This window comes from Lepisosteus oculatus, chromosome 3, assembly GCF_040954835.1.
Source record: "Lepisosteus oculatus isolate fLepOcu1 chromosome 3, fLepOcu1.hap2, whole genome shotgun sequence".
NCBI classification, from domain to species: Eukaryota; Metazoa; Chordata; class Actinopteri; order Semionotiformes; family Lepisosteidae; genus Lepisosteus; species Lepisosteus oculatus.
In genome coordinates, this window is record NC_090698.1 from 1,229,613 (window position 1) to 1,255,586 (window position 25,974).

General features: G+C 52.2%; 3 protein-coding genes across 4 annotated transcripts; 1 reads left to right on the top strand and 2 right to left on the bottom strand.

Moving 5' to 3' along the window:
- Nucleotides 1-932: 932 nt before the first annotated feature.
- On the bottom strand, nucleotides 933-1,541 carry sdhaf1 (succinate dehydrogenase complex assembly factor 1). The gene has a single exon (XM_015341025.2). It carries the CDS (start codon nucleotides 1,539-1,541, stop codon nucleotides 1,293-1,295), a length of 249 nt encoding a protein of 82 aa, XP_015196511.2. The 3' UTR covers nucleotides 933-1,292.
- Nucleotides 1,542-3,098: 1,557 nt separating this feature from the next.
- tbcb (tubulin folding cofactor B) lies at nucleotides 3,099-8,686 on the bottom strand. Its single transcript, XM_006627620.3, has 6 exons — nucleotides 8,346-8,686; nucleotides 6,694-6,837; nucleotides 6,216-6,312; nucleotides 5,539-5,730; nucleotides 5,358-5,430; nucleotides 3,099-4,755 (listed from the first exon to the last, which is right to left on the bottom strand). Exons 1-6 carry the CDS (start codon nucleotides 8,460-8,462, stop codon nucleotides 4,638-4,640), a joined length of 741 nt encoding a protein of 246 aa, XP_006627683.1. The 5' UTR covers nucleotides 8,463-8,686; the 3' UTR covers nucleotides 3,099-4,637.
- Nucleotides 8,687-15,090: 6,404 nt separating this feature from the next.
- On the top strand, nucleotides 15,091-25,798 carry six5 (SIX homeobox 5). 2 transcript variants are annotated; one of them, XM_015341094.2, is made up of 4 exons: nucleotides 15,091-16,041; nucleotides 18,047-18,779; nucleotides 19,251-19,419; nucleotides 19,916-25,798. In XM_015341094.2, the coding sequence occupies exons 1-4, from the start codon at nucleotides 15,347-15,349 to the stop codon at nucleotides 20,614-20,616; spliced, it is 2,298 nt and encodes a 765-aa protein (XP_015196580.2). In that variant the 5' UTR covers nucleotides 15,091-15,346; the 3' UTR covers nucleotides 20,617-25,798. The 2 variants fall into 2 exon arrangements, with proteins under 2 accessions (XP_015196580.2, XP_006627758.2); XM_006627695.3 differs by having other exon boundaries at nucleotides 15,092-16,041; nucleotides 18,047-19,419.
- Nucleotides 25,799-25,974: the final 176 nt, after the last annotated feature.

Below are 25,974 nucleotides of genomic sequence, written 5' to 3' on the forward strand. Positions count from 1 at the left end.
CTAACTAGTCTGGAAAGAACTACTGTGTTAAATGCAGAGTTGTAATCAATGAATAGCATTATGACGTGTCGTCATCATCCAAATGAGCCAGGGCAGTGTGCAAACCAGGGAACTAGTATTGTCAGTGGACCTGTTACACAGGTATGCAAACTGCAGGGCCCCTAAGACCTCAGGCACCATTGTGTTAATGTGCCTCATGACCAGCCTTTCAAAGCATTTCATTATGGTGGACATGAGCGCAACCGTCCTGTAATCTTTAAACTGGTTGCAGTATTTTTCTTCGGCACTGGTATGAAGGTATGATTTAGTAGAACACAAGGGAACAGAAGATTGTAAAAGTGAAAGACTAAGAACCAAGTAGACAAAAACTCCCTAAAAACCGTGGCCAACTGGTCTGCACAGGGCTCAGGTCCAGGAAGGCTGTCTGGACTGGTTGCCTGCTGTGCGTGTTGTTACCCTCCGTGACAGACAGCCGGATCAGCGGCCAGGAACTCCGACAGCAGTGGCTCTGTGATTCCCTGTGAGGCGCTCTGCGTGCAGAGTCCAGAGAAGCGCTGAAGAAGTGTAATGTATTGTTATTACATAGCACATTTATTGTTATTATAGCACAAAAGAAACAAATGCAGTGCAAGAAAATAAACAAATGTTTCTTCAAAAGCTCCTGCTTTTCACGCACCCAGCCAGTGTTTACACGTGAAACTGAGAAATTCTGAACGATGGGATGGAATCAATGAAAATAAATCAATTTATTTCCGTTACAAGCATGTGAGAGGAACTGACCTGTAGCAGAAGGCAATATGCCAACCAACTGAGTTGTAGCCTGATGTGTATCTGATTACAGAAAGTCTACAGCAATACCCAATGAACAGCGAAATAACAGAAGTTCAAGTCAGGAACCACTATGGAAGATTTAAGAAACAGTGAGACCAATGTTACATTCTCTTGTTCAATTAAACTTATTTTATTAAAACAGTCTGTGAGAAATAACGCAAACTACAATATCGGCATTACAAATCCTTCCACTATGGAGATGTGACAGCGGCCTCTCGACGGGTTTGAGCCCGATGAGTCTTGCTCCCGAGCTGTGCTGCGGGCTGAAGGCTCTGCAGTCCAGTGACCCTGCGGTAGACTGACCAGCCGCCTCGGACCGACGGCCGGGGCGTGACTAACCAGCTGCCTCTCCTGCCAGAGCAGTCAGGGGAATGAAGAGGCGGACGGATAGGAGCCGCTGGCACCTGAAATGGACCCGGCAGGTCCAGTTCTCCGCCCCCGAGCGCAGTGCCAGCCGGGGGTCAGCCGCGCCCCCCGGGCCTGGAGAAGGCGCCCAGCCGCCGGGTGGTGGCGTGACCGAGCTGCTCCAGCTGCCGCCACCCGCGCCGACACAGGTACTCGATGTGCATGACGTCAGTCCTGGGAATGCTGGCGTTCTGGCGGAACTCGTCCCGGATCCGGGGCAGGAAGCCCGGCTTGTGCGCCGCGGCCCTCAGGAGCTGCCGGTACAGAGCCAGGACCTGCTTCTGCAGCCTGCTGTGGCGCAGCATGGCGAGGAGGGGCCGCCTGGGTGGACCTGAAACCACAGGACAGCAGCTCAGAGGGGTCACTCAGGCATGCCTGACCGGGACGCGTCGTCTGCTTCGATCTGCGCGTTAGAAATCCGAGTTTCAGCTCTGCAACCAAGTGAAAACTACTCCGTACAAGACAAAGTGTTGTTTGTAACCAACGAAAGCTTTATTTTCTCCCGAGGTGAGTTAGTTTAATTGACGTCTTCTCCCAGAGCAGTGTGGCTGATCAACAGTCTTCCCGTGTCCCTTCCCTTCCACTGAAAACACTCCCGAGTCCCTCGGGCACTTCCCAGACAGCACAACGCAAATGATCCACAAAACGTTTGATGACGCTTTATTAAGAATAACAGGGAACATTCTTATAAGGTCACAAATCAGCGGTGCTAGGAGTGTTTTAGTGTGACCCGAAGGCATCTGAATCTTACCGATGGATAAAATACCCCTAAAATGCGACAGGGATGACAGGAGGTGTCGGTCGAGTCTCTACACAGTCATTCCCAAAATATTAATCGTTCTTGCAAACGGCAATGTTTCTAATGAATACATTTAACAGAATCATATTCCTCCTGCCACCTTCACTTTGTCTTAAAAAAAAAAAACACTGACAAGCCATTATCTGATCTCCACAGAACTCCCAACGACAGATACAGACACCATGAAACAAAAATGACCAAATAACGATGAGATATTAGCACTGGTTAGCACATTTATACTTTCCTGTAGGTATTTTAAAAACAATTACCGTGACAATAGGTAATATCTGTCAGCCAACGTCACCTGCGTACAGCTGCTGAGCGATACACTGACTTTCCAGCTCGTCGTGTGCAACCTGTGCACCTCGCTTCGCCCGCCAGCGCAGCAGACATAACCTTGTTGTTATGACACCGAGTCCGGCCCGCTGGCAAGACAGGCCTCCATCTGCAGAGCAGCTCGACCCCCCTGCAGCGCCCTCTGCTGGACAGCGCGAACACCCGCCGCGCACGCACCTCGGCTCTCTCCGAACCCCCAGGAGCGCAGGCCAGGCACGGAAAGGGAAGACGGATTTTTTTTAAACAGGTTTTGAGAGGTTACCTTCAGTTTACTTGGGAGCTGCAAGCATCTTGCACTGCAGGGAGATTCTGTCAGCCCTTCACTGTTCTGTACAAAGCCTTTTCACCATTCAGTGCTTCTGGAAAACGAAACCTCGTCCATCATGGCCTCTACTGCGTAGTGCATCCTTGGCAGAGCTCATTTCACAGTCCTTGTGCTTTTGCTCATGACGGGCACTTGAAGTTTTCCTGGTAGAATCTGGTACGGCACACTCAGATTCTGTGACCAGACCCCTGTGCGGAGGTGCTGTACAAGTGTCCAACACCCCTCCGGGACAGCCCAACAGCTGCTGCACAACCCCTCCAGTTCAACACAGCGCCCAGACAGGACAGCCATGGAGGCACGATCGACACCAGAGGTTATTACAAGTTAGAACAGCCACCATCAAACTAGTTTCCCAAACCATATCATTTACAGCACAGGAATAAAGCCACCACAGACCTGGTATTTGGAACTTCATTAGTGCTTTTTAATGACAAATTAAGACATTTTTTTAACAACTTAGTAGTTTTTTCCCCCCATCACAGAGTCAACATGGTGTAAATTCAGGTTCAGGATGCATACAGTATATTGCGCATGAAATCTGATGCTTCATTTTGATGACCAATACTTGACATAGCCAGCAAAGAAAACAGTGCTTTCAACTCAAGAGTTATCCTTCAATAGTTGGTTGATTTGGGACCTTTTCCATAGAAATGAAATGCGTGCCATAATAAAGAGGGCAGTTCTGCCTTCTCGGCTCAGTACTGCAGCAGTCTGCGCAACACTGCCTTTGTGGAGAAAACATTGGACCGGTAGTGTTCAAAACAAAAGTGCAACTCACTACATGTGCCTTGTCTGGGATCCGGATTAGTAATAGTTTTCTATTTATACTGTACAAATATATCATGACACTTTGGCACAAAACTCCTCAGTAACTCATGTGCATAGTAAAAGGAATTATTTCAGTCAATTCAAGCTCTTTGAAAATTAGACCTTGTCAGTTTCTCAGTTGCTCTGAACTGGAAATGGCAAGCTCAGACAGAGCTGTGAGTGGCACCACACCGCAGCCTAGGACAGCTTCCACTGGCCTCCTCTTTAACACGAGAGGAAAGGTCTCCCACTGATGGGACTCCTGTTTCCACCTCGCAAACTGGCAACTTCTAAAAGACCCTTTGGTTTAAGTTCTCACATCAGCCTGTGCTAAACATGAAGGTAAAGTCCCCTAGAACATGCAATCTTTAGAATAACTATCAGCACAGCTTTGTCAGAAGTGCCTGGATCTCACAACGCAGGAGGCCTTATCACACTTCATCTGCTGCAAAGGTTCACTTCAATAAAAATGGAGAACATACCAGACCACTACTGGTAAACAAAACAATCTCTACCTTGAATTACAAAAATAAAGAAGGCCTACTTCTTTCAGAGGTGAACCTTGTTAGGAGCATTTTGCCACTTGATAGAACAGACCTTGAGTTCAAAGTGTGTGATGGTGTGAATGAGACTTGTACAGTTTAACTCAGACATGCAGACTAATATCCAAGCTCAATCACTCAGAACAACATACTGTACAATGACGCCACTTAAATGAGCCTATCTATACATAAAAAGGGACACATCCTAGATATGATCACAGTCCCCACCTATGTTAACAACATTACACCTATTTAAATACATAAATTTAGCAGAGAGATCACAGGGAAAACTGCATCCACTTGCACACAGAGTGATAGTTGAATTCTACAAGCTTTAGCATTAATAAGTAGACAATATACTAAAAAAACACTTTCAAAGTATAAATTTAAATAAGGCATTGATGACCTCGCAGTTAATCTGACAGACAAGTCTTGAAATCAACTCCTCCATTAATTGAAAAAAAGTTGTTGCACATTTCAAAATATATACAGTATTTTAACAACGTGAGAAGACACTCCAGTGTGCACCAGGAGCGGCAGCACACGCAGAGCACAGCAGCGGTCTCCGGGCCTCCCTGCTCCCTCCTCACCACTACATCTCATCATCCAAGCCATAGTCTTCCTCGGGGAAATCCCCCACCACCACCACCTGTGGCTTGACGAAGGCTCCGTATTTGACCTGGCACTCAAAATACTGCTTCCCGTTGACGCTGAAACAACAACAACAACAACATTGTCCGAATGCACGGGCTTCACCCACTGAACTGTCACTCATCTGATGCAGCAGGATAATGGGCAGAGGCTGCAGCCTGCAGGAGCTCCATCTTCTCCTGCTTTTTAACCCAAACTGCTAGATACACAGCTCTGTGAGCTGTTACTACATGAAAAACAATTCTTTCAAACTAAAAAAATAAATCTAGAAAAATAAACCTAAGATAAATAAAGCGGGCAAAAAAAAAAATCTAGAACACTTCTGCGGTTGTAACTCTTGTGCATGTGAAATCATTTTAAATTAAAATGATTGACTTCCTAACTCCACAGGCAAAATGTCAAACATGCGGTCAATTTAAGAGAAGAGGAGAGGAATACAGATCCCCGGTCACAGCAAGAGTCTTTTCTAAACATTTGCTGTGTTGTGCATCCTCACGAATCAAATGAAAAAATCAGAAGGAATACCATTCTATTCTATTTGAGAATAAAGGTAACTATCCCAATCACATGGTAACTACACACTACTACAATTAATTTGCAATGTTCAAGTCTTTTAAATACAGGTACTCCACCTCCATCTAATTTATAAAACTCTCCTTACCTGCCATCATGCTTCCCCAGGGGCTCATCGTATTTCACTCCTACCCAGTGACCTGGTTTGAAGTCCGTCAGACCTGCCATTGGAACAGCAAGAGACTCACTGAACGGACCAGCCCTGAGGCAGACAGACGCAAGCTCACCGGCCCTCGCAGGGGGCTCAGGCCCGCCGGTGACGCACTCACCCACATACATGACGGTCCCTCTCTTGGGGGGCTGCCCCAGGACGCGCACCTCGCAGCGGGCGCCCACCGCGATGGCCTCGGTCAGGGCTTTCTCCTCGTTCTCCTTCTGCTCCTGCTCTGCCTTCTGGCGCTCCACATCCTCCTCATTGAAGCGGCCCACCTTCTTCTTCTTCATGAAGGAGCGCACAGAGTCTGGTGGCAGGGGCACAACGCCACAGGATTAACCCAACACACCAGCTCCTGCCTGGGGATTCTGGCCAAAAGGCTCCTGGTGGGACGTCAGCTTTGATCACAGCCCTCTTCATGACTGAGTGCACTGCCGTCTACAGGCTGAGTGCAAGCAGCCATCATAATAAAACCTCACCGTCCCGGCCATCGGACAGAAAATTAAATCAGTGGCCGGGCCCATCTGCCTAGAGGAGCTGCACAAAGATGTCATCAAAGAATGTAACCTCTGCAGGAAAACACAAACAGCTGTCCTTTTTCACCAAGCCAGTAAGGAGATCAGAACAGTATTTGTGAAAGCCAGGCTGTGACAAGTGAATGCATTGTTTTGTAAGTTATATAACATGTTGGCCAAATGAAACACGTATTGTTTTCTCTTTAGAATTAAGAGTGTCTTCATCTGACTCTGTCCCATCCCAGAGCAGCGCAGGCCGGCGGCCAGAGTGACGCACCTGATCTCTTCTCATAGGCTTCATCGGAGATCTCGAACTTCTCCACTCTGGACAGGTCGGTGAACTCCCCGCTCTGCGCCCCACTCCGGTCAATCACCTTCACACACACAAGGTTTGGAGAGTCAGATCCTGGCCAGAGCCTTCTTAACACAAAGAAATCATGAATGCAAACAGCAGTTCTTAAAAATCGTACTAGTATTGTATACAAAGTGGTACTGGTAAATACACTTCAGGTGCTTTGATATGCAACTTAAGCCAAGACATTTCACCGACATCCCTGAATAACTACTGTCATAAAAAGTACATGCTGGTTTTAGAGTGCATGACTATCGAATCCTCACAATACAGTTTAGTATTGTGCACCACAACACAGTCCTGCATTGGACTGCCACACAAGAGGAGGGCCCCGGACTTCGCCCTGCGACAGCCGCGAGGCCCAGCTGACACGACAGCGGAGAGACCAGCGATGATGCCCTACGTGTATCCTGCAGTCGTCGTCCACAGGGTAGGAGCCCAGCAGCGCCTCGTTGTCGTCGAGGTTCTGCAGGAACTTGTCGGTCGTACTGAAGAGCTGCAGCTCCATGCGGGACGCAGGAGATCCCACGATCATCTCCAGCTTGGTCTGCGGCACACAGAGGACATCACTCAGCAGGAGTGGGTACAGCCGCTTAGCGAGGGGAGCTCACTGCACAGGGGCTGCGCATCGGCTGCCCAACACGTCGCCGGGCAGTTCAGATTTAAGGCCCTCCTCAGTCAGAGACACACAGCCTCACTGACCCTCCTCAGTCAGAGACACACAGCCTCACTGACCCTCCTCAGTCAGAGACACACAGCCTCACTGACCCTCCTCAGTCAGAGACACACAGCCTCACTGACCCTCCTCAGTCAGAGACACACACCCTCACTGACCCTCCTCAGTCAGAGACACACACCCTCACTGACCCTCCTCAGTCAGAGACACACAGCCTCACTGACCCTCCCCAGTCAGAGACACACAGCCTCACTGACCCTCCCCAGTCAGAGACACACAGCCTCACTGACCCTCCCCAGTCAGAGACACACAGCCTCACTGACCCTCCCCAGTCAGAGACACACAGCCTCACTGACCCTCCCCAGTCAGAGACACACAGCCTCACTGACCCTCCTCAGTCAGAGACACACAGCCTCACTGACCCTCCTCAGTCAGAGACACACAGCCTCACTGACCCTCCTCAGTCAGAGACACACAGCCTCACTGACCCTCCCCAGTCAGAGACACACAGCCTCACTGACCCTCCTCAGTCAGAGACACACAGCCTCACTGACCCTCCCCAGTCAGAGACACACAGCCTCACTGACCCTCCTCAGTCAGAGACACACAGCCTCACTGACCCTCCTCAGTCAGAGACACACAGCCTCACTGACCCTCCTCAGTCAGAGACACACAGCCTCACTGACCCTCCTCAGTCAGAGACACACAGCCTCACTGACCCTCCTCAGTCAGAGACACACAGCCTCACTGACCCTCCCCACATCCCCTCCTGAGTCAGCCTGTCTGAGGCTGTGCTCTTCATGCACCGGCCTCTAAACTGTGAGACGGCTCTCGCTCCGTTATACCGCCTGTATGACAAGGCAAAGTAACATGACCTGCAGCACAGGGCACCTCCTGAACACCGCCCCCTGCTGCTGCTGCAGTGTCACTGCCCCCTGCACTGTCTGCACCTCGCACTTGTCACAGACCATTCCACGCCTTCTGGTGTATCAGCCTACTCATCCACACATATGAAAATGCTAAAGCAATGCCCTTTTGTACTGCAAGATGCATCTTTCACCTTTAATTGTTAATACAAAAATTAGTTTTACTAGTTATCAAAACGTGTCTACAGCTTATGCACCAGCTAAACGACCAAGCGGATGACTGTGCCCGCGGCGAGACACGGCAGGCCGGCGTGGATCCCCAACGGCCACACGCTAAACCCCTCTCCCTCTTCACTCGCAGCAAGCGCGCCTGTGATCCGTTCGCCGCCTTGTAACAGCTCTCCTCCCTGCAGCTGTACCGGCTGACCCGGCTCGGCTCGGCCCGGCCCGGCCCGGCCCGGACGGTCCCGCCTGCGGCCTAGCGCTGCGAAGCGCGGACACCCCGGCGCTCACCTTAAACTCGGCGATCGTGATGCCGCGGTTGAACCTGCGATTCACCTCGAAGGAGCTCAGCGAGCTGGTCATCCTCACGGACACCGTGGGGCTGGTGACCACGGTCACGCCTTCCATCTCGGGGCCGAGCGCGCTGGGACCTGCAAGGGAAGACGGAGTTCGCTGTCGGCGACCCTCGCTAGTGTTCTGTTAGCTCCTGCAGGTTATTATCGCCGCACAAAAACAGAGCCTCCTGCAGCTGGTCTGCCCAAAGCCCGTGTTTACGTCGGCCTGATCCCACACTGAAATCCCTTGCGTTTCCAGACAGCCGCTTCTCGAACCTTCCACCCGCCCACTCCCCATAGCAACCAATGGAAGGGAGCGCGGGGGGGGGCGGGGCCCAGGACGGAGCCAATCCGCTCTTCCGATTGCCGGGCGACACGAGACCGCTCCAGGAAGTGGGTCCTGAGCCCGGCGCTGAGGCAGCCAGACTGTGCAGTGCGGCTGACCAGTAAGGCTGATGTCTGTGAAGGGGAGACTACTGAAAGCGCCGCTGCCCGAAGCTATTATAAATTTCTTTGTAGACCGGAAGAAGGGGCTTTTTGACTTTGTACAATTTAGTTCCGAAGTCTGCGTGCTAGCAGTAGGACAAAGACGTACTCCATTTCCATCTGATGCGCACAATGTGGTGCATTGTTGATTTGAGTTCAACTATGTGTGAAAACAGGCAGCACTGCTATCTAGTGAATGGTTGCCTGCGCTCTTTATTGTGGGGGCTGTGTTCAGTGCACCCCACGGTGCCGTTGACCCTTGAGCGAGATCTCAGCAGAGCCATCTGTTCCCTTCAAAGATTAAAAATAAGAAAGGGTGACCCACTGCTGGCTCCACGGCCACACATGCACGCTGCATACCTGAGCGGGCAGGGTACAGCAATCGTGGGGTTTTCTACCGTGAAGCAGAAATGCTATGTATGACTGTCCACATGTGAGCCCACGGTAGTGCCCTTACAACAAGTATTTACTTGATTGTGAGTAATGTCTAATCTATCAAGGAGTCTTCGGTCCAGGGGCAATCCTGCACGATTTGTAAGTTTAGTTTTAAGTTGAGTGTTATTTGACTTTGAAGGAACGAGTGAAGGTTTATTCCATGCTGAAAAGAGAAGAAAATAAACACAATATTTTGGCTGTGAAGCCTCGTCATTGTTGTTGTTGCTGGTGCTGTTCTGTGTTTGTGTTTTGGTGATTCCTTAATGTCTTTTTATTGGAGCACACATGCAAATAACCATTTCACTGCACGTGTGCATGTGACAAATAAACTGAACTGAACTAGTAAGAATCGGCAGGTAAAAGTAAACCAGTCAGACCAATCACTGCCTCCTCCAAATTGCCCCCCGAAGTGTTTCCACTTATTGGACACCTAAGACAAGTTAATAAAAGGGTTCGGTGTCCCCTTTATTTCAACAGCGCCCCATTAATGAAAATGCGCAGTTAGATCTGCCCTTTCTTCCTCCTGCGTGAATAATGAAAGTGTATTTTTTCAACAAAAAATATTTTGTAATAAATCATTGTCCTTCCTTGTTGATAAGATGTATAATTTAAGGAATGAGAGTGCATGCTAAACCATATCAGTTTCAGATCTGATTCAGGGGCAGCTGCAATTTCCCTCACGGGATCAATAAAGTATCTATCTATCTCTAAAGCCGGAGTGAAAATACTGCACACGAGTTTGGTATGGTTCAGGTGAGATTTCTATTACTGTTGTTAGAAATTATCACCACAAGAGGGAGCAGTTTGCAAATTTATTAATTCCCCCAACATGAGATTCAGGGGGAAAATACGTGTCTGTACCAGGCTCCTTAAAAATGTCTTTTGCCAATGCGGTAACTGTGCAGGATCACGTCTGAAGATGACTAGAGGATAATTCTGGAATGTCTCATTTAAGGCTTTCTGTTAGAGACTTTGAAGAGCCAGGTCAGAGGACAGAGAGTAGATAACTTACAGATGTCCAATCATGCAGGTGTGTGCGTTCCCTTCGGGGCTGCCCTGTCGTCACAAGGCTCTGAGATGCCAGCAGTGCCTGGCTGAGTCACTGGGGGGGCCGAATGGCATGTTAGTTCATATCACAGCAGCTCCTCACCTCCCTCTCTTCCAAGAACAACACCACGTAAAAGATAAGTAACCATGCCAGCGTTTGATTTAGGTGTCTGCATTTCAACAAAGGGCTGAGTGTTGAAGAGCCCTGATCTGCAGCTGCGATCCGGCGGTTTCCCTGGAAGAGTTTACATTCTGCGGAGCTGGCAGATGGGGGTCTGACCGCGTCCTGCCGGCCTACGTGCTGCTCTGAACATCGGGGGCCCCCAGCCCGGCCCACCGCGGCGCAGCTCCGCCACAGCAGTTTCTGACTGCAGCCCGGGCGCCGCACGCGTCCCTGCGCCAGGCCTGAGCAGGGCGTCCCACAGCAGGAGCAACGTAGTCAGTCTACACTGCAAAAACGTCTGTTTGCTTTCAGTTCAAAATTACATTCCAGAGGCATTCAGAGCCTTTTCCTCTTGTGCAGTTTTTGGGTGGGAGCAGAGCACTTCACAGATCCTTCCAGTTTTCAGCTGAGTACTGAAGTCTGAACATACGCTGAGAGGACTGGAGGACACGGGGCTCCCCCAAACTCATTTGTTGGTTCTGTGCAATTTGTTTGACACATTTTTCTATAGATGCTTTTTTGGCAAACAATTTCAGATAAGTGAAGCTGTTGGAGACGGCGGCTCAGAATGCATTTCCAGAAGACATGCAGGTCGCTGTCGGGCACGGCTGTTGCTGTAGACGATCCACTTGGATGTTGGATATTTAGAGTAGTTTAGTCAGTGCACCTAGAAAATAACAACTTGATCAGAAATAAAATCAACAGGAACTCAATGCTATACATGTCCAGCAGCTACCATGTGCAGCAGGTTAGGAATTATAGAGGAAATTGCTGAGCTGTCAAGTCGTGCTGTGATGAATGGGTTTCTCTGTCGCTCAGCTCAGACCACAGCTGGTTTCTCTTGGTGCTGGCTCAGCAGGGAGGCGAAGGGAGCCCAGAGTCTCGTTCTCTGGTCTCGGCCGGCTCCTCCGCACGCGGAGCAGGGGGCTCTTCCAGGGCAGCAGCTGTGCAGAGCTGTTCCGAGCGGCATGCTGAGCTGTATGATTGGAGATAAATCAACAGTTTACCCACATTTGCCTCTCACATTCATCCAGAAATCTGAACTTAGACACACGAAATGGAATCTGAGTCAGGGGCTGAACACAGCGCTGATTCCTCTGCAGCCAGTGGGCTCAGTTTCTAGGCCAGTTCCCTGCACCCTTTTCTCCAGGCTCTTCTAGCCCTGTGGCTCCTGTTTGTGTTTTGGTATTAGGAGACCAACAGTAACTGTTGGTAGTTTTCTTCTTAGTTCACTTAAGGAAGGTTTCTGCCTCTTGAAATGTTGTGCAAAACGTATTCTGGATGCAAGTGCATTCAAAATCAGAGCATGGCTGTCTTCGGGACATGCATATCTTGACGACACTGTAAAGCCAGAAACGTCTGAGGCTTTTGTGTCAGACAGCGATATTAGGAGGGGCCTCTGTTCTCTACTTGTGCACTGGCTGCCATTATGCAAAGTGTACAGACAGTGTTGACTCTTGCTTCTGTTGACACCTGGCCCCCAGTTTTCTACCAGTCTGCACATTTGCATGGAGAAGCCAGGCCAGGTGTTACTCTGCACCAACTCAGTTTTGCTGGAAAACTGAGCCATGTAGAAAACAAGCTGGAATTCCAGAGTGTGTGGGGCGGCGTGGGGCTGAGAGGTGCTGGGAGAGCAGACAAGAGACTGGGAGAGCTGGGAAGGGAGCTCATCCGTGAGTGCCCCCCACTGGTCAAGTACCTGGAAAGGTGTGTATCCACTTGGTTCTTGAGGAGGTGAGAAATAAGGGTTTAATTTCTCATGACTCAGGTGTTTGGGAACAAACATCCAGAAAATGTCGTGTTATGGCACTGGGCTCATGACTGTATCAATTCGACTGCTCTGAATAGGGGATATCCACACTCACTGTCAGAGCAGTGGAACTGAGGAAATAGTTTAATAGAAGGCATGCATCTCCAGTCCAGCTCCACACCTCCTCCATACTTCTCTCGTCCCAGGACTTGCCTGCTGTGACACACGTCTGCACTAAGACCCCAAACATTGGGCAAAAGTCTCTTATGAAATCTGTGCACCGTAGACTTCCCATGGTTTTATCGTACTGTTCCAAAAATACTGTGAACCACTGGGCTAAACTGCTGAATTTCCTTCCACGGCTGTGGAAATTGCAAATAGTTATTAATGAAATTCAACCAGAATAAGATGCACACGATGATTTTATTCTTCTGTTGATATGCCATAACATATTTCAAGAGAAAGGGGTCAGTGCAAACTTCTCAGTCTCTCTGCACTATAATCGCTGCTGTACAAGGCAAACAACCAGCAGCTGCCCTGTCTCAGCCATGGAGATTGCTTTGGCGTTCTGCACTTGCATCACCCTCTGCCATCCTCACCATGAGTTCACTGTGTTTGCTGGCCTTGCTTTTGTCAGAGTGAAATGTTAGCCAGGTTTCTGAATGAGTACGCATGGATCTCCTCCCTGATTGTGGAAAGTGTGGAAATTAAGCCCATATCTTCCGCCCTCTGCGATGGACAGAGCTGGGAGGATTCGGGGGGGGGGGGGGGGGGGTTGATTTGAGGTGCAGCCCAGGTTACAGCAGTGTTGGAATTCGGTAGTTGCATGGTATAGAAACAGACAGGCCTGTTCTTGCTGTGAATGAAACTGTAAGGATGCAGTAGAGATGTGTGCACCTATAAAGACATAGCACAGGGACTTCTCCGTTTTGAAGAAAACATTTTCAATCACAGCGACGATTGGCTGTGACTGGCACACCTCCCTGTCACCGCTGGCAACGCGGGGAGCTCATCAAAGCCCCCCGTTCTTCAAAGTAACGGGGCGTCGAGAAATAGGTGAACTCCCAGACAGTTCTCTCCCAGCCAGGAACAGCCCACACCGAGGCCCGTGCTGCCTTCAGGCCGCTGGCAGCTCGGCACACGTACAGAGCACCCTGGTGCGACACACAGCGCTCGGCCATTCTCTCCAGACAGGCCGCTGGCCAGCAACGCCAGCCCTGAAAACCCAGCAGGCGCCAAAGCCGTTAGCAGTTCCCAGCCGCTGAAGACTGGTGGAAATTTGTTAAATAGGTCCAGTTTGAACGAATAATTAGCTCAATACGATTGTTAATGTCTTGGTGTGTGATGAGTGCCGAAGCTGACACCACCCGCGGGGTCTGCGCTGCCTGCGCGTGTGGGGCTCAGGAAGGGCTGTAAGTCACAGGGACTGGACAGAGCGCAGGCGATAGTTTTCCACAGGACAATATCACAACGCCACACCTTACCTTGACTCACAGTTACTTTGACGATATCCACTTTTGTCCAACACTTCTGTCTCCTGCTGTGTGAAAGTAAAGCAGCCAGCAGCCATCTCACCCTGCAACTCACAACTGGCAGCCCACTGAAGCCCAGCAGGTGTGAGCCTGGTCAGTACCTGGATGGGAGACCTCCCGGGAAAAACTAAGGCTGCTGCTGGAAGAGGTGTTAGTGGGGCCAGCAGGGGGCGCTCACCCTGCGGTCCATGTGGGTCCTAATGCCCCAGTATAGTGACGGGGGACACTATACTGTAAACAGGGACCTTCCTTTGGATGAGAAGTAAAACCGAGGTCCTGACTCTCTGTGGTCATTAAAAATCCCAGAGTGTTTCCCGAAAAGAGTAAGGGTGTAACCCCAGTGTCCTGGCCAAATTTCCCATCGGCCCTTACCAATCATGGCCTCCTAATAATCCCCCTCTCTGAATTGGCTACATTACTCTGCTCTCCTCCCCACTGAGAGCTGATGTTCTGATAGCTGATGAGTGTTCTGGCGCACTATGGCTGCCGTCGCATCATCCAGGTGGGGCTGCACACTGGTGGTGGTGGAGGGGATCCCCATTACCTGTAAAGCGCTTTGAGTGGAGTGTCCAGAAAAGTGCTATATAAGTGTAAGCAATTATTATTATTATAATTATTAGATGTCTTTCAGCCCTGACCGGCCCCACGCCTCCTGCTGTAGGCCTTGAGCTTGGCTGTGGTGAGGCTTGGCTGCGCTGTCCAAGCACTCCTGCGCGTCAGGTCTGTGACCAGTCTGGGTGCGCTGGCTGGCCCTCTGTCTTCCTGCCGACGGGACCGGCCTGCACCGCACTCACGCAGCCCTCCGCCTCATCGCGCCCAGGGGGAAACCCAAATCCCGCTTCGCCCTTTGGCGTTTGGTGTTTGGGGTTGTTCTAGAAGCAGCAGCGAGGCCTGTGCAGCTCCACAGCAGGGTTTTCCTCTGGGCTGTTTTCCCCATGAGGTGCCGGAGCTGTTTACCTCCCACAGAGGCCCTGCTCAGCTGCAGCAACACTTTCAAGAGAATCCCGGCTGCAGGCTCTTTTCTGCAGTGTCTTCTGGAATAGGAGCTGACAAGCCTGCCGAGGGGTTACCGGGCTGGGGAGAGACACGGCTCTCATCTCGCTGCACACGCGATTCCCGGTCAGAGGAAGAGCTCAGGAGCAGCGCGGCTCCGCTCGGCTGTCGCACGGGAACACCTTGAAACACTGGAGCTTTCAGGTTAGAAATCAGCGTGATGAGTGGTCGTCATACGTTTGAAATTATTACGCTTCATAAAATGTCACGCTTAGGTTTATACTTTTCGTTAACTGAAAGTGTGGTGAAACTCAGAATAACGTCTCGAAACATGTCATTATTATTTCGTTACTTAGACGGGTGACATAACGTGTTAAAATGTTGCATGAAATGAGCCTGCAGAAAGAGAAAGGGACCGAGAGTCTGCAGCGCTCGGCGCAGACCTCTCTCTCCTGGAAGTTTGGGAGTCTGGAAGTGACGGGCGTGACGTTTCAGTCGGCTCCGCACACAGGCAGAAAGGGGAGGACCTACAAAAAAAAGTTCGGCTGAAAATGGCTTCCTTCTCTTTGGAGGCTGGAGTCCAGGCGGAGAGTCCTTCTGAAGTCTCCGTTCAGGACTCCGGGAGCCTGAAGGAGGAGACGGCGGCGCTGGATGAGGTCTCCGAGGAGCTGCTGCAAACTTTCCAGAGCTCCGTCCTGAGTTTCTCGGCGGATCAGGTGGCGTGTCTGTGCGAGGCGCTCCTGCAGGCAGGCAATGTGGAGAGACTGGGCAGATTCCTCTCCACCATCCCTCCGTCGGCGGAGCTGCTACGTGGCAACGAGACCCTGCTGAAGGCCAAGGCACTCGTTACTTTTCACCAGGAGGAGTTCAAGGAGCTCTACGCGATTCTGGAAAGCCATGACTTTCACCCGGCCAACCACGCTTTCCTGCAGAACCTCTATCTGCAAGCCCGCTACAAGGAGGCGGAGATGTCCCGGGGTCGCTCCTTGGGGGCTGTGGATAAGTACCGTCTGCGGAAAAAGTTTCCCCTGCCGAAGACCATCTGGGACGGCGAGGAGACGGTGTACTGCTTCAAGGAGAAGTCCAGGAACGCGCTGAAGGAGTGCTACCGGAGCAACAGGTATCCCACCCTGGACGAGAAGCGACACCTGGCGAAAATCACCGGGCTCTCTCTGACCCAGGTCAGCAACTGGTTCAAGAACCGCCGGCAGCGGGACCGAACTCCTTCTGGGACCAACAGCAAGAGGTAGGAGCTCTGCTCTCGTTCTTTTTTCAGCATCTGAAAATCACGAGTAATATTAAACCCCACTGCCAGCGAGCGGCTCGGGCGAGTAACGCCAGCCGTTCGCACCTGGACGGCCGGTGAGTGCATCTCAGTGTGTCCGGACGCGTTAAAACACCGAGCACGGCCAAGCTGGAACTTAAGCAGTCAGAACGTCGGTAAAGGCTCTGTCGGTGCGTGTTGAGAAGACAGATCGAGCGGTGTGCACCTCGGTGTTTATAACGATAGACAGAAACAACACCCCGTGTCTCCGCGGCGGAGAGCCACCGTAAGGGCGCCGAGAAGCGGCTGGATGCGTGTTTGCGTGTTTTCCGCATCTTCGTGGCGTTCGGGATGACTTCCGACTGTGCTCGTCTGTTCTTGGAGGAGCCAGTTCACTGGAGAGCAACATCGATGACAGAAACTCGGCGTGCGGTGCGGTCGTCCTCGCCTGCTCGTTCCCCTGTCGCTCAGTGATAGCGCGTCTGCAGTCCGGCCGCGGCTGGCGTGTCTTTGTGTTGTGAAATGTGAGCTCCGAGCCGCGGCCCGGCTCAGGTTTCCTGCCACAGAGCGCAGCGGCTCCTGGCGGGGCAGCCCTGTCGCACCAGCGCCGCCCTTCCGGCAGGGTGGCGGCGGGACCCGTGGGAGGGGTCGCCGGGTGGGGGGGGGAGGTTGGTTTCCCCGCTGCTCTGCCGGTGCTGCGGATTCCCTGCGAGATGCGCTTCATCGGGCTTGTTCGCGTCCTTGCAGTGCGGTTACCGTTGCCAGCGAACTAAATTACTTTTTTTTACCCCAGTCAGGTGATGAATACATCAATTTTTAAACTGCTAAGATAGCGGAATTTTGCAATTCTGCACACCTGGTTAACTGGCTTTCCAGGCACTTCAGCCCTGATTGGGGCAAAAAGAGATTTAGTTAGCCGGATCTCCCTTCGTTATTAAGTAATTGACCGTGAAGCACACAGCGGACAGGTTTCGGATTACGGTAACAGGGAATTCCTACAGTAAATTCGAAACCCTTCTGAGCTGAAACACGCCAGGCGAGGGGCGTGAGCAGATAAGGTCATATTGGATGCTAATCCCCACTGAAAAGCCTGTGGAGCAGGTTTCTTCATTGCAGAAGCTACTATAGCAGTTTAAAACGAATGTATTCACGCTTCTGCAGCCAATGTTTTAAAAGGAGATTAATTTTAAAAATAAAAGGAGATAAAGTATAGTTTATTTTAAAAAAATTCATGAGCTATATTCACCAAAAACAAGACTGGCCCAGACAACCCATCAGCAGCTGTGGGGTAGCAGTGCCCGCCCCTGCGGTGATGGCCAGGGCACATGGTCACCAGTGCCCTGCAGTCACGGGGCGCCGGCCCGCGGGCCCCCACACAGACACCTCACTCCACCTGCACGTCACCCCCGGCGCCAGCAGGGGATGTTTTCCAGTTCTGTAACACCGTTTTGCATAGAATTGTCCTGGGTATTTAAATGACACCCAAAAGGTTTGTTCACACTTCAGTTATTTCGACTAAATCATTTTGCCCCCTTATTTGTTTGACGGGTGGAAGAGGCAGGGGGGGGCAGTGGTCAGCATGGCTCAGGTTCAGCTGCTGGGCGCTGTCTGTGTGGAGTCTGTATGTTCCCCCGTGTTTGCGTGGGGTTCCTCTGGGTGCTCCGGTTTCCTCCCACAGTCCCAGGACAGGCAGGTTAACTCGCTTCTGGGAAAGTCGGCTTTGCAGTGAGCGTGTGTGTCTGTGATGGTCTGGTAAATAGGGGTCCCTTCCAGGGTGTACCCCACCTTGCGCCCGTCGCTTGGCGGGCTAGACTCCGGCTCCCCTGCAGCCCTGATTGGATGAAGAGGCTGAAAGATGAAGGCCCCTGAGGCGGTTTGCTGTTGGTTTCTGAATCTAAGCCAGGAGCAGGAAAGCACATCCCTGTGGGAGCAGCAGGTACCCGAGCCTGGCCTGCTCCTCAGACCTGTGCGTCTCTCCCCTCCACAGCGAATCGGATGGGAATCACAGCACGGAGGACGAGGCCAGCCGGGGGCTGGAGGACGCTGGGATGGCGCCGGCGCCGCAGGAGGAGCCCGGCGCCGCCCCGGTGCTGCTGTCTCCCGGGCCGCCCTGCAGCTCGGGCAGCCCCATCCTGCTGAACGGCAGCTTCCTCACCACCAGCGCCCAGACGCCCCTGCTGCTCAACGGGGGCTCCCTGCTGCCGGGGCCGGCCGGCGGGGTCATCATCAACGGGCTGGCGCTCGGCGACGGCCAGACCATCACGCTCAGCCCCGTCGCCGGCGGCACCCCGCTGCTGCTCAACGGGGCGCCGGTCGTCTCCAAGCAGCCCAGCGGCTCTGCCGACGTGGGCCTGAAGGAGCAGGCGGCCGCAGGCGTGCCCACCATCGTGCTCAACACCGCGGGCGCCGCGCTCTCCCTCCCCAGCTCCGAAGCCGGGGAGTCAGCCGGCGCGGACCTGCCCTCGGTCGAGTATGGGGGCTCGCTTGCCGTCCAGGAGTCTGGGAACCTCAAGACCGCGATCTCCGAGCCGGGCACCTCCTCCCCCAGCACGGCGCCCTCCCTGGTGCTCGCGCAGCCCGCCCCCAGCTGCACGGCTGACGCCCAGCTGCCCCTCGCGCCCGTGTCCGAGGCTGAGCCCACCTTGCAGCAGCAGGCAGCTCGCCAGCTGTCCCAGGATGCCCAGGTCTCCAGCAGCCCTCAAGTCCTGTCCCTCCCACAGGTGGTGCCTTCGCTCCAGAATATTCCCGTCTCCCAGATTGTCCAAGCCCATGCCTCCCAGGTGTCCGCCTGTCCTCAGATCGTTCCCATCTCCCAGCTTCCCCAGACCTCCATCTCTCATTTGCCAGCTCAAAGCTTCCAGGTAGCCCCCCGAATGCCCCAGCCACAGCAAGGACTGTCCCTTCAGCTGGGGGAGCCCCTTTCCCCAGCGCCCACACTCCAGACTCTGCCCCCGGCGCAGACGCTGCAGGTGTCCGGCACTCAGATCATCCCCATCTCCCCCCCCACCCAGGTGGTGCCCCTCTCCCAGCCAGGTCAGGTCTCTCCAGTTGCCCCCGCGCCGCAAATTGTGCCCCTGTCCTTGCCCCAGCTGGTGCCCATGTCCCCTGCCGTGGCCTCGCAGAGCTCCCTCTCGCTGCCTCAGGTCGTGCCCGGCTCCACAGCGCTCCCCCTCTCCTCCGGCTCATTTCAGATCCTCACCACCACCAGCAACATCAGCAGTGCTCCAGGCTCCTTCAGACTAAACCAGCTCGGTGCTCTGCAGATCTCTGGCACCCAGGGTGTTGGCACAGCTGGCAGCAGCTCCACAGGCGTACAGATCCTGAACTCCAGCATCTTCCAGCTTCCTTCTGCCTCACCAGGTTTGTTTCAAGGATATTCCTCCACAGTCTTTAGCTCCTTTGACAAGCGCAGTGTGTGTGAACCGTCCTGCTCGCTGTCCTTGATGAACTGAGGGAAAGATGTGCAGATCGGACCCATGGTAGGCTTACAGGCTGCAGGGACACTATGTGCCGCTTGTAAATCTTGAAATCCTTGTTATCCTTTTCAAACAAAATTTTTACATTTTAGTACTAGCCAATTGAAACCTACTAGATAAATGTGCAGATTAATTTCATATAGAGAATGGTATTTGCCTGCATTTCCTTTTTGCTGGAATACATGAATTTATTTAGGGCTCTTGTAAATAAAAAACGTGTAAAAAGGAACAACAGATATATGCAGATTTTCCATTCATATCGAGAAAGCATTTCAGCCAGGCTGACAGTTCGTGATTTTTTTCAGTTCTGACAGGATCAGCTCCTGCACTGCAGAGCTGAATTGAATCACCACCCCGTCCTCTTTTCCTTTCGCTTTTAGGGAACATCCTTCTGACCAATCCAGCAGGGGGCAGCACCATCTTAACTGGGGTGACTTTCCAGCAGGGCAAACTGATCCTGACGGCCACCTTCCCCGCCAGCATGCAGCTGGCCAGCCTGCCTCTCAAGCCCGACGCCGAGAGCGCCCCGGCCAACGGGGGCATCGTCCTGACACCCGTCATCTCCGTGGGCAGCGCTGGGGGAGGGGGGGCCCCGCAGGGCACGGGGGGCCCCGCCGCCCTCGCCATGGCCTCTCCGACCACCTCCTCTTCCTCCTTCCAGGGCGACTCCTCTCTGAGCTTTGTGAGTCCAGCGGGTCTGTATCCGGCCCCCGCCCCTGAGGCTGTGAGCTCCACGGCCATGCTGCATGCGGCCCCCCCCAGCGCGGTGGGCGGCCTCAGCCCCCAGGTGTCCAAGCTGGGGGACGCCCATCTCTCCCTGGCCATGAGCACCCCCGTGTCAGGCCAGGCGGCGGTGTGGAGCCCGGGGCTGTTTGACGTGAGGAAAGGGGACCTGCCGGAGGAGGAGGCTCACCAGGGGCTGCTGGGCCTGACTGGCGGCGACGGGCTCCTGCTGGGGGCGCCCTCGCCAGGACCGCACGGGGAGCAGGCCCAGCTTGAGGATCCCGAGGACATGGACGGGGACCCCAAAGTCCTCACCCAACTGCAGTCCGTCCCCGTGGACGAGGACCTGGGACTCTGAACGCGGGGGCGGCCCGTCGCCCGCAACACCATCCACCCAGCACAGCCCTCACCCTGGCTCGCCCCAGCGTCCCCCACTCAGTGCAGCACTGCAGGGCTCCAGGAGGGACAGGCCCCTCACTGTCACTTACACCAGAGAGCACTCCTGCAGTCGCACACCTGGGAACGCAAGCGTTTGTAAAGGGCCCCCCGGTTCATTGCATCAAGGACGCAACACCTTCGTTTGCCGTTAGCTGCTGAGGCAGGCTTGCTGTTGGCCAGGCCGGGTCACAGGGGCAGCAGGGCTCCCTGGGAGGCTGGTCTTTCTCCCTGGAGCACCTCCGCCTGTGTTCCAGCACTCCTCCTGCTGTGAGCTGCGTGCAGTTGAGGTGCAGGATTGGACTGATCTGCAGCTGCTGTGATAAGGGTGAGGATTCAGCAGGCCAGCAGGAGGAGGGCAGTGTCGCCATGATTTGAAGATGCAGCTTTGGCGATGCTCTGCATCCACCTGCGGAGCCCTGGGCCTCCTCCTTCATGCCCACAGCCAGCACGGTCAGCTTCTGTGAGTCTGTAGTGTCCGTACAACATCAAGTTGTTCATTGGGAGAATAGAGATTTTCATTTTGTGAGCTATATTTCAGGTGTTCTTTGCAGCATGACCTAAAGCTAGTTTTCCCCTTTCCTTGCGGTTGAGGTAGCTGGGGAATGATGCCTCAGCCTGTCTGAGGCTGCAGGGTGCTCAGCAGCTGGCGCCTGTTGCCGTGTCAGAAATGCAGGCGGAGATCACATCACTACGCGACTGGCAGCGCTGTTTCTCACGTCTGACCCGAGAATCGCACCCAAAACAGCTCCTTCCACCAGGGACAACTGCTGCAAAAGCCAGGCCTTTCAGTGAAGGCAGTGCAGTCAGGAAAGAACAACCATCATCATACTTACATAGAAAATGATTAACAGTTTCTTCTGTTATTCAACAACTTTTGACGGTGGTGTGAGAAAAGGACAAGTCTGCTCTTGCACAAGTTTGATTCTCACTTCTTTCCTACACGGTAGTTCTAGTCTCCACTCTTGGTGCTTCGCGCTGCCCCGCTGGCAGGCGGTCCCTGGGGGGGTGTGGCCTCGCCCGCAGAGCGGCGGCGGCGCTCTGTTCTGTAGCGGTGAGTGCTCTTGTCTCCAGGACAGGCTCCTGGGAGCACCTTCAGCCTTCTGTTGCACAAAGAAGCTTGGTGCTCCTTCAGTACACTTGTCAATTAAAGAGAGTGTTAGTATCAGTGTGAGGCCAAAGAGAATGAAACGCCTAAGATGAGTGGTTAGTCGCATCAAAATCTCTCTTTGGCTCTTGAAAAAAGCAGTTGTGCACAGAAATAATGTGTGAAAGCATCCACTTCCTTGTTCATTTTATAGACTTGTTTGAGTAGGTAACCTTCCCCTGTGGAGATGTGGCTCTTTGAGTTTGACGTCTGAGATGAATTGTACTGTCAGGCTCTGAAGGACTTGTTGTAAAGGAGCCTTATCCAAGCGTTTGTCGTTCTCGCAGTCCAGTTCTGGGAGGGCCGGTCACACTGGTCTCCAGTTTTCCCCCTGCACAGCCCTCCCCTACCCCAGCAGGACCGCCGTGGCCCTGCAGGCTCCAGGCCCTGGCTGTGTGTGAGAAACGTCCTCCTCTCCCGCGGAAAACACACTTCACTTTCCCTTGTTTGAACTGTGTCAGTTCCAGAGGACTCTAATTCTGAATTGCTGCTTTTTCGTCCAAAAGCTCACTCCTGCTCTAACACTCTTTATGGCTTTCTTGAGTGTGGCTAAACGTGTCACTAAGGGATAGAAATCTTGAATCTACGTCACCAGCAGAACTAGGGAAGTGCTGGAGCTGCAGCAGATGTGCACGTCCTCTGATGTGAGCCCACTGCTTCGTCAGCCTGCACCCTGCTGCAGATGATCTGAGATGCAACACTACATGTAAATAGAAACCTTTTTCTATGCAAACACTTCCACTTTGGGTTTTTTATGAAATGAAATAGCAATATGTTTTTACGTTATGTTGTGTAGTTTGTTGTTGTTGCTTGCTCTTGTGAGTGAGATTACTTTGAAAATCTAAGTGCCTTAAACGTCTGGACTGATACTGTAACTGGAGGTGTGTGAGATGGCAGCGAAGTGTTGTGTACAGCTTGTGTACTAGCCTAATTGTAAGGAGCTGGATTGTTGTAACTGATGGGCTTCCACTGTTACTGCTGGCAGCTGTGGTTCAGCTCTTCTGGCTGCAGGACAAGATCAGAGCTGTGCTCTGTGGGGCCCCTGTGTAGATCAGAGGATCAGGGGCTGCCTGCTCAGAGTGAGGGGTGTTCTGTGCCCCTGGCTCGCAGAGTGGGCAATAGGCAGGCAGGGGTGAAAATCCACACTTCCTGCACCCTGGCACGAGCCTGGTGCCGTTCCTGCAGCTGGCTCTACCCGTCCTGCAAGGAGAGACGGCTGTAAAGGGCAGGCATGTCTTCGTGTCTGCACTCTCTCAGTCAGTGACTGAGACGGGGGAGGTGGGTGATAAATAACTGACACTTCCAAATGAAAAGAAGAAACTGAAACCGATTAGGAAACCTGAATGTCTGCCTGGAGACTCAGTAAACTTCTTGTTGTTGAGAAACACTCCTCCTGTCTCCTCGAAGGGAATGATGACATAATTAAGCTCTAAAACAGGATGATGTCTCTTTAGAGATGTAGTTCCAGTCAACACCTCTCTTGCACATTTGCCCACCCACTCTAAAATAAGTGGTGATTCTAGAGAACTGTTTGGTAAAGCAACGCTAATCTGTTCTCTTCTTAATCACAAAATGTCCTGTTCAAATTCCTGTTCTTCAGGCCTTCTAATTGGCTCCTGACACAAGGTGTTCCTTCACTGTTGCAGGTAGTGCTTCACTTTCAGGGACCACGTCTGTTCACTAAGTCTGAATACTGATACATGAGTGAATGTGGGTGGGTCAGGTCTTACAAGGAGCTCGAAGCACTCTGCCATTTCCTAAGGTTGAAGGTTTTGCACACGTTCAAGTATCATATTAACTGGGGAAGTCTTATATTCCGTAAGGATGGTTACAGTTTCCCTATGGCTTATTAATTTAGAGCTCCTTCTATGCATCTGACACTTTCATGCAACTCTGCATCATAGGCCTGTAGCCTGGGCCTTGGACAGCCCCTGCCCCCAACAGCCACGCGTCTTGGCCAGGGCGGCACTCTGCTGCCGCCCGCTGGTGGAGGCTGAGAGGGAGTGGGCAAGTTCACAGCAGGAAGCGATGGAGGGCCCTTAGAAACTTCCCTCCTGACTGTTGGTTGGTAATTGTTGTTTGTTAACTATTGTATTAGTAATGGGTACTTCACAGATCAGTATGCATGTCGTATGGGGAAGATAACGTTACACGATTAAGTGTCTATGAGATGGGTGTAGGTTCGTTAGCTGTATTTCGCTATTTGCTGGTCCACACAGCACCATGCCATTGCCTTTACCTGCTTGACTCCAACAGAAACGTCCAGAGTGACTTCACTCCCGGTCTCCAGCACAGTAGTCCCGCCCCGGCCCTGGAGTCCCACTCTCTGCTGGTTTCCCTTCCAGCTGAGCTCGACTCCTCCAGTGCGGATGGACGACTTTATCCATCTGCTTGCCCAGTGAGACTTTTCCTTAACTTGTTTCTTCAGTCTGTGCTTGTGTTAAAATCACTTGACTACCTGACACAAGTACACAAGTAACTTGCAGCAGCACGCTGGGCTGAACGCAGGCTGTCCTCAACGTTATTTCAGATAGAACAGCTCTTACTAGCTGAGAAAGTGATGAACAGACTCAGCTGGGAATAACACTGTATCAGACAGTGAGTTTTATTTCTGTGGAGGTCCTATTAGTTACATTTCAGGAACCACATCCGTACGAGGGCATTTCTGAAACACTCAGCTTGGTACAGGGCCGATGCCAATTAAAAGGCTAGAAGGTATTTCTAAGTGATTAAATCAGCCTGACTAATATGGCCCTAATAGAAAACTGACATTGATGAGCTTGTGAGCAGGAACTCAACTGGAACAATAAGCAGAAGAGCCCGTGATTCTCCAGGACCAGGGTTGGGAAACGCTGCTCTAGGGAATGTTTATGCTGGTCTGAATTTTCTTTTCCTTTTGTTTTCAGTAGGTGTGGGCTGTGTGCGTTTCCTTTTGGAATTTAGAGTGTGATATTTACAAACCAAGCACCACGAGTGCAGACGTGACTATGGCAAAACTCTGCATGATAGGAAAAACTCTTTGGGTTTAATTCCTCTTAGAAACAGATTGATCCCTAAGGGATCACTACATAGTACATGGAGCTATAGAAACTCACTCTTTCTGTATCTGTACCTATATATACCTTGTAAGCACGTATTGTATACTTTTATAGAAGATAATCACAGTTGTAGTTACTACACTACAAAAAACATCACGCCACTCTGGAATCAGTCCAAAGAAGAGCAGTTAAGTACATTTCTTGGCTCAAGCGAGTGTCCTAAACTGACAGGCTAGGAGAACACGACTCCTTTCATCGGAACAGAGAAGAACATGAGGGGACCCGAAACAATGGGGAAGCGCATTGAAGACAGCACAGGAGGCATGTCTTTACACCAAGGGTTGGCGGGGTTGGTAACGAGCTGCCCAGCTGTGAGGTGGAATCTGACCCTCTGGCTTGTTTCGGGCAGCAGCTGGCTGAGATCCTCAGATCAGCGAGTCGCTAGCGGCCCAGCGAGAGACGGTCTGAATCTGCAAACCCCATGTTTGCGGTGTCCAGTGAATTGTGTATTTAGCTTTTTTTCAGTGGGCGAGGTGGCTTGTGCAACACACTTTCAGAAATAGCCCGAGTGCCTGCGGCCGAGCCGGAGCGCTCCGCGGCGCGCGAGTAGGAGTCCCGCTCCCGCTGGGAGCTGCCGCAGAAGAGGGGCCGGCTCTGCACGCGCCTGCGTCCCCTTACAGTGGCTCATTGGAAACGCACCCCGTCCTGTGTCTGCAGTCCCCTCCACTCGGCCCTCTCTCAGCTCTCCTCTCTCAGCTTCGCTACACCAAAGAGTTTCGAGAACCGTTTCTATATCAAAGGGATCCAAAAGGGTTCAATGTGAATACATCTTCCATTTCTTTTTTTTATCATGTTTTGTACTCCAAAGTGTTTTATTTTTCTAAACTATGTTACTGTGATATTATAATAAACATATGAAAGCAAAAAAAAATCTTTCTTTGTGTGACCTTCCCCTTTCTGGTGCAATCCTCCTCCGCTTCGTTTCCACACTGGTCTGAGAGGTACATGAATCTGATGGGCTGTTGGTCCACAGTAGGGGATCGGCGGCGCAGTGTCGTTTTTTAAACCTGTTCACTCCGTGTTTCCCTCCATGCTC

What these genes read in the sequence shown, in the direction of transcription:
- six5 (XM_006627695.3), top strand. Translation starts at nt 15,347, where the DNA reads ATGGCTTCCTTCTCTTTGGAGGCTGGAGTCCAGGCGGAGAGTCCTTCT. An exon ending in TCTGGGACCAACAGCAAGAG is followed by an intron (nt 16,042 to 18,046) that starts GTAGGAGCTCTG and finishes TCCCCTCCACAG; the next exon opens with CGAATCGGATGGGAATCACA. An exon ending in GCTTCCTTCTGCCTCACCAG is followed by an intron (nt 19,420 to 19,915) that starts GTTTGTTTCAAG and finishes TTTCGCTTTTAG; the next exon opens with GGAACATCCTTCTGACCAAT.
- tbcb (XM_006627620.3), bottom strand. Translation starts at nt 8,462, where the DNA reads ATGGAAGGCGTGACCGTGGTCACCAGCCCCACGGTGTCCGTGAGGATG. An exon ending in TCACGATCGCCGAGTTTAAG is followed by an intron (nt 6,838 to 8,345) that starts GTGAGCGCCGGG and finishes TGTGTGCCGCAG; the next exon opens with ACCAAGCTGGAGATGATCGT. An exon ending in CTGGGGAAGCATGATGGCAG is followed by an intron (nt 4,756 to 5,357) that starts GTAAGGAGAGTT and finishes TTGTTGTTTCAG; the next exon opens with CGTCAACGGGAAGCAGTATT.
- sdhaf1 (XM_015341025.2), bottom strand. Translation starts at nt 1,541, where the DNA reads ATGCTGCGCCACAGCAGGCTGCAGAAGCAGGTCCTGGCTCTGTACCGG.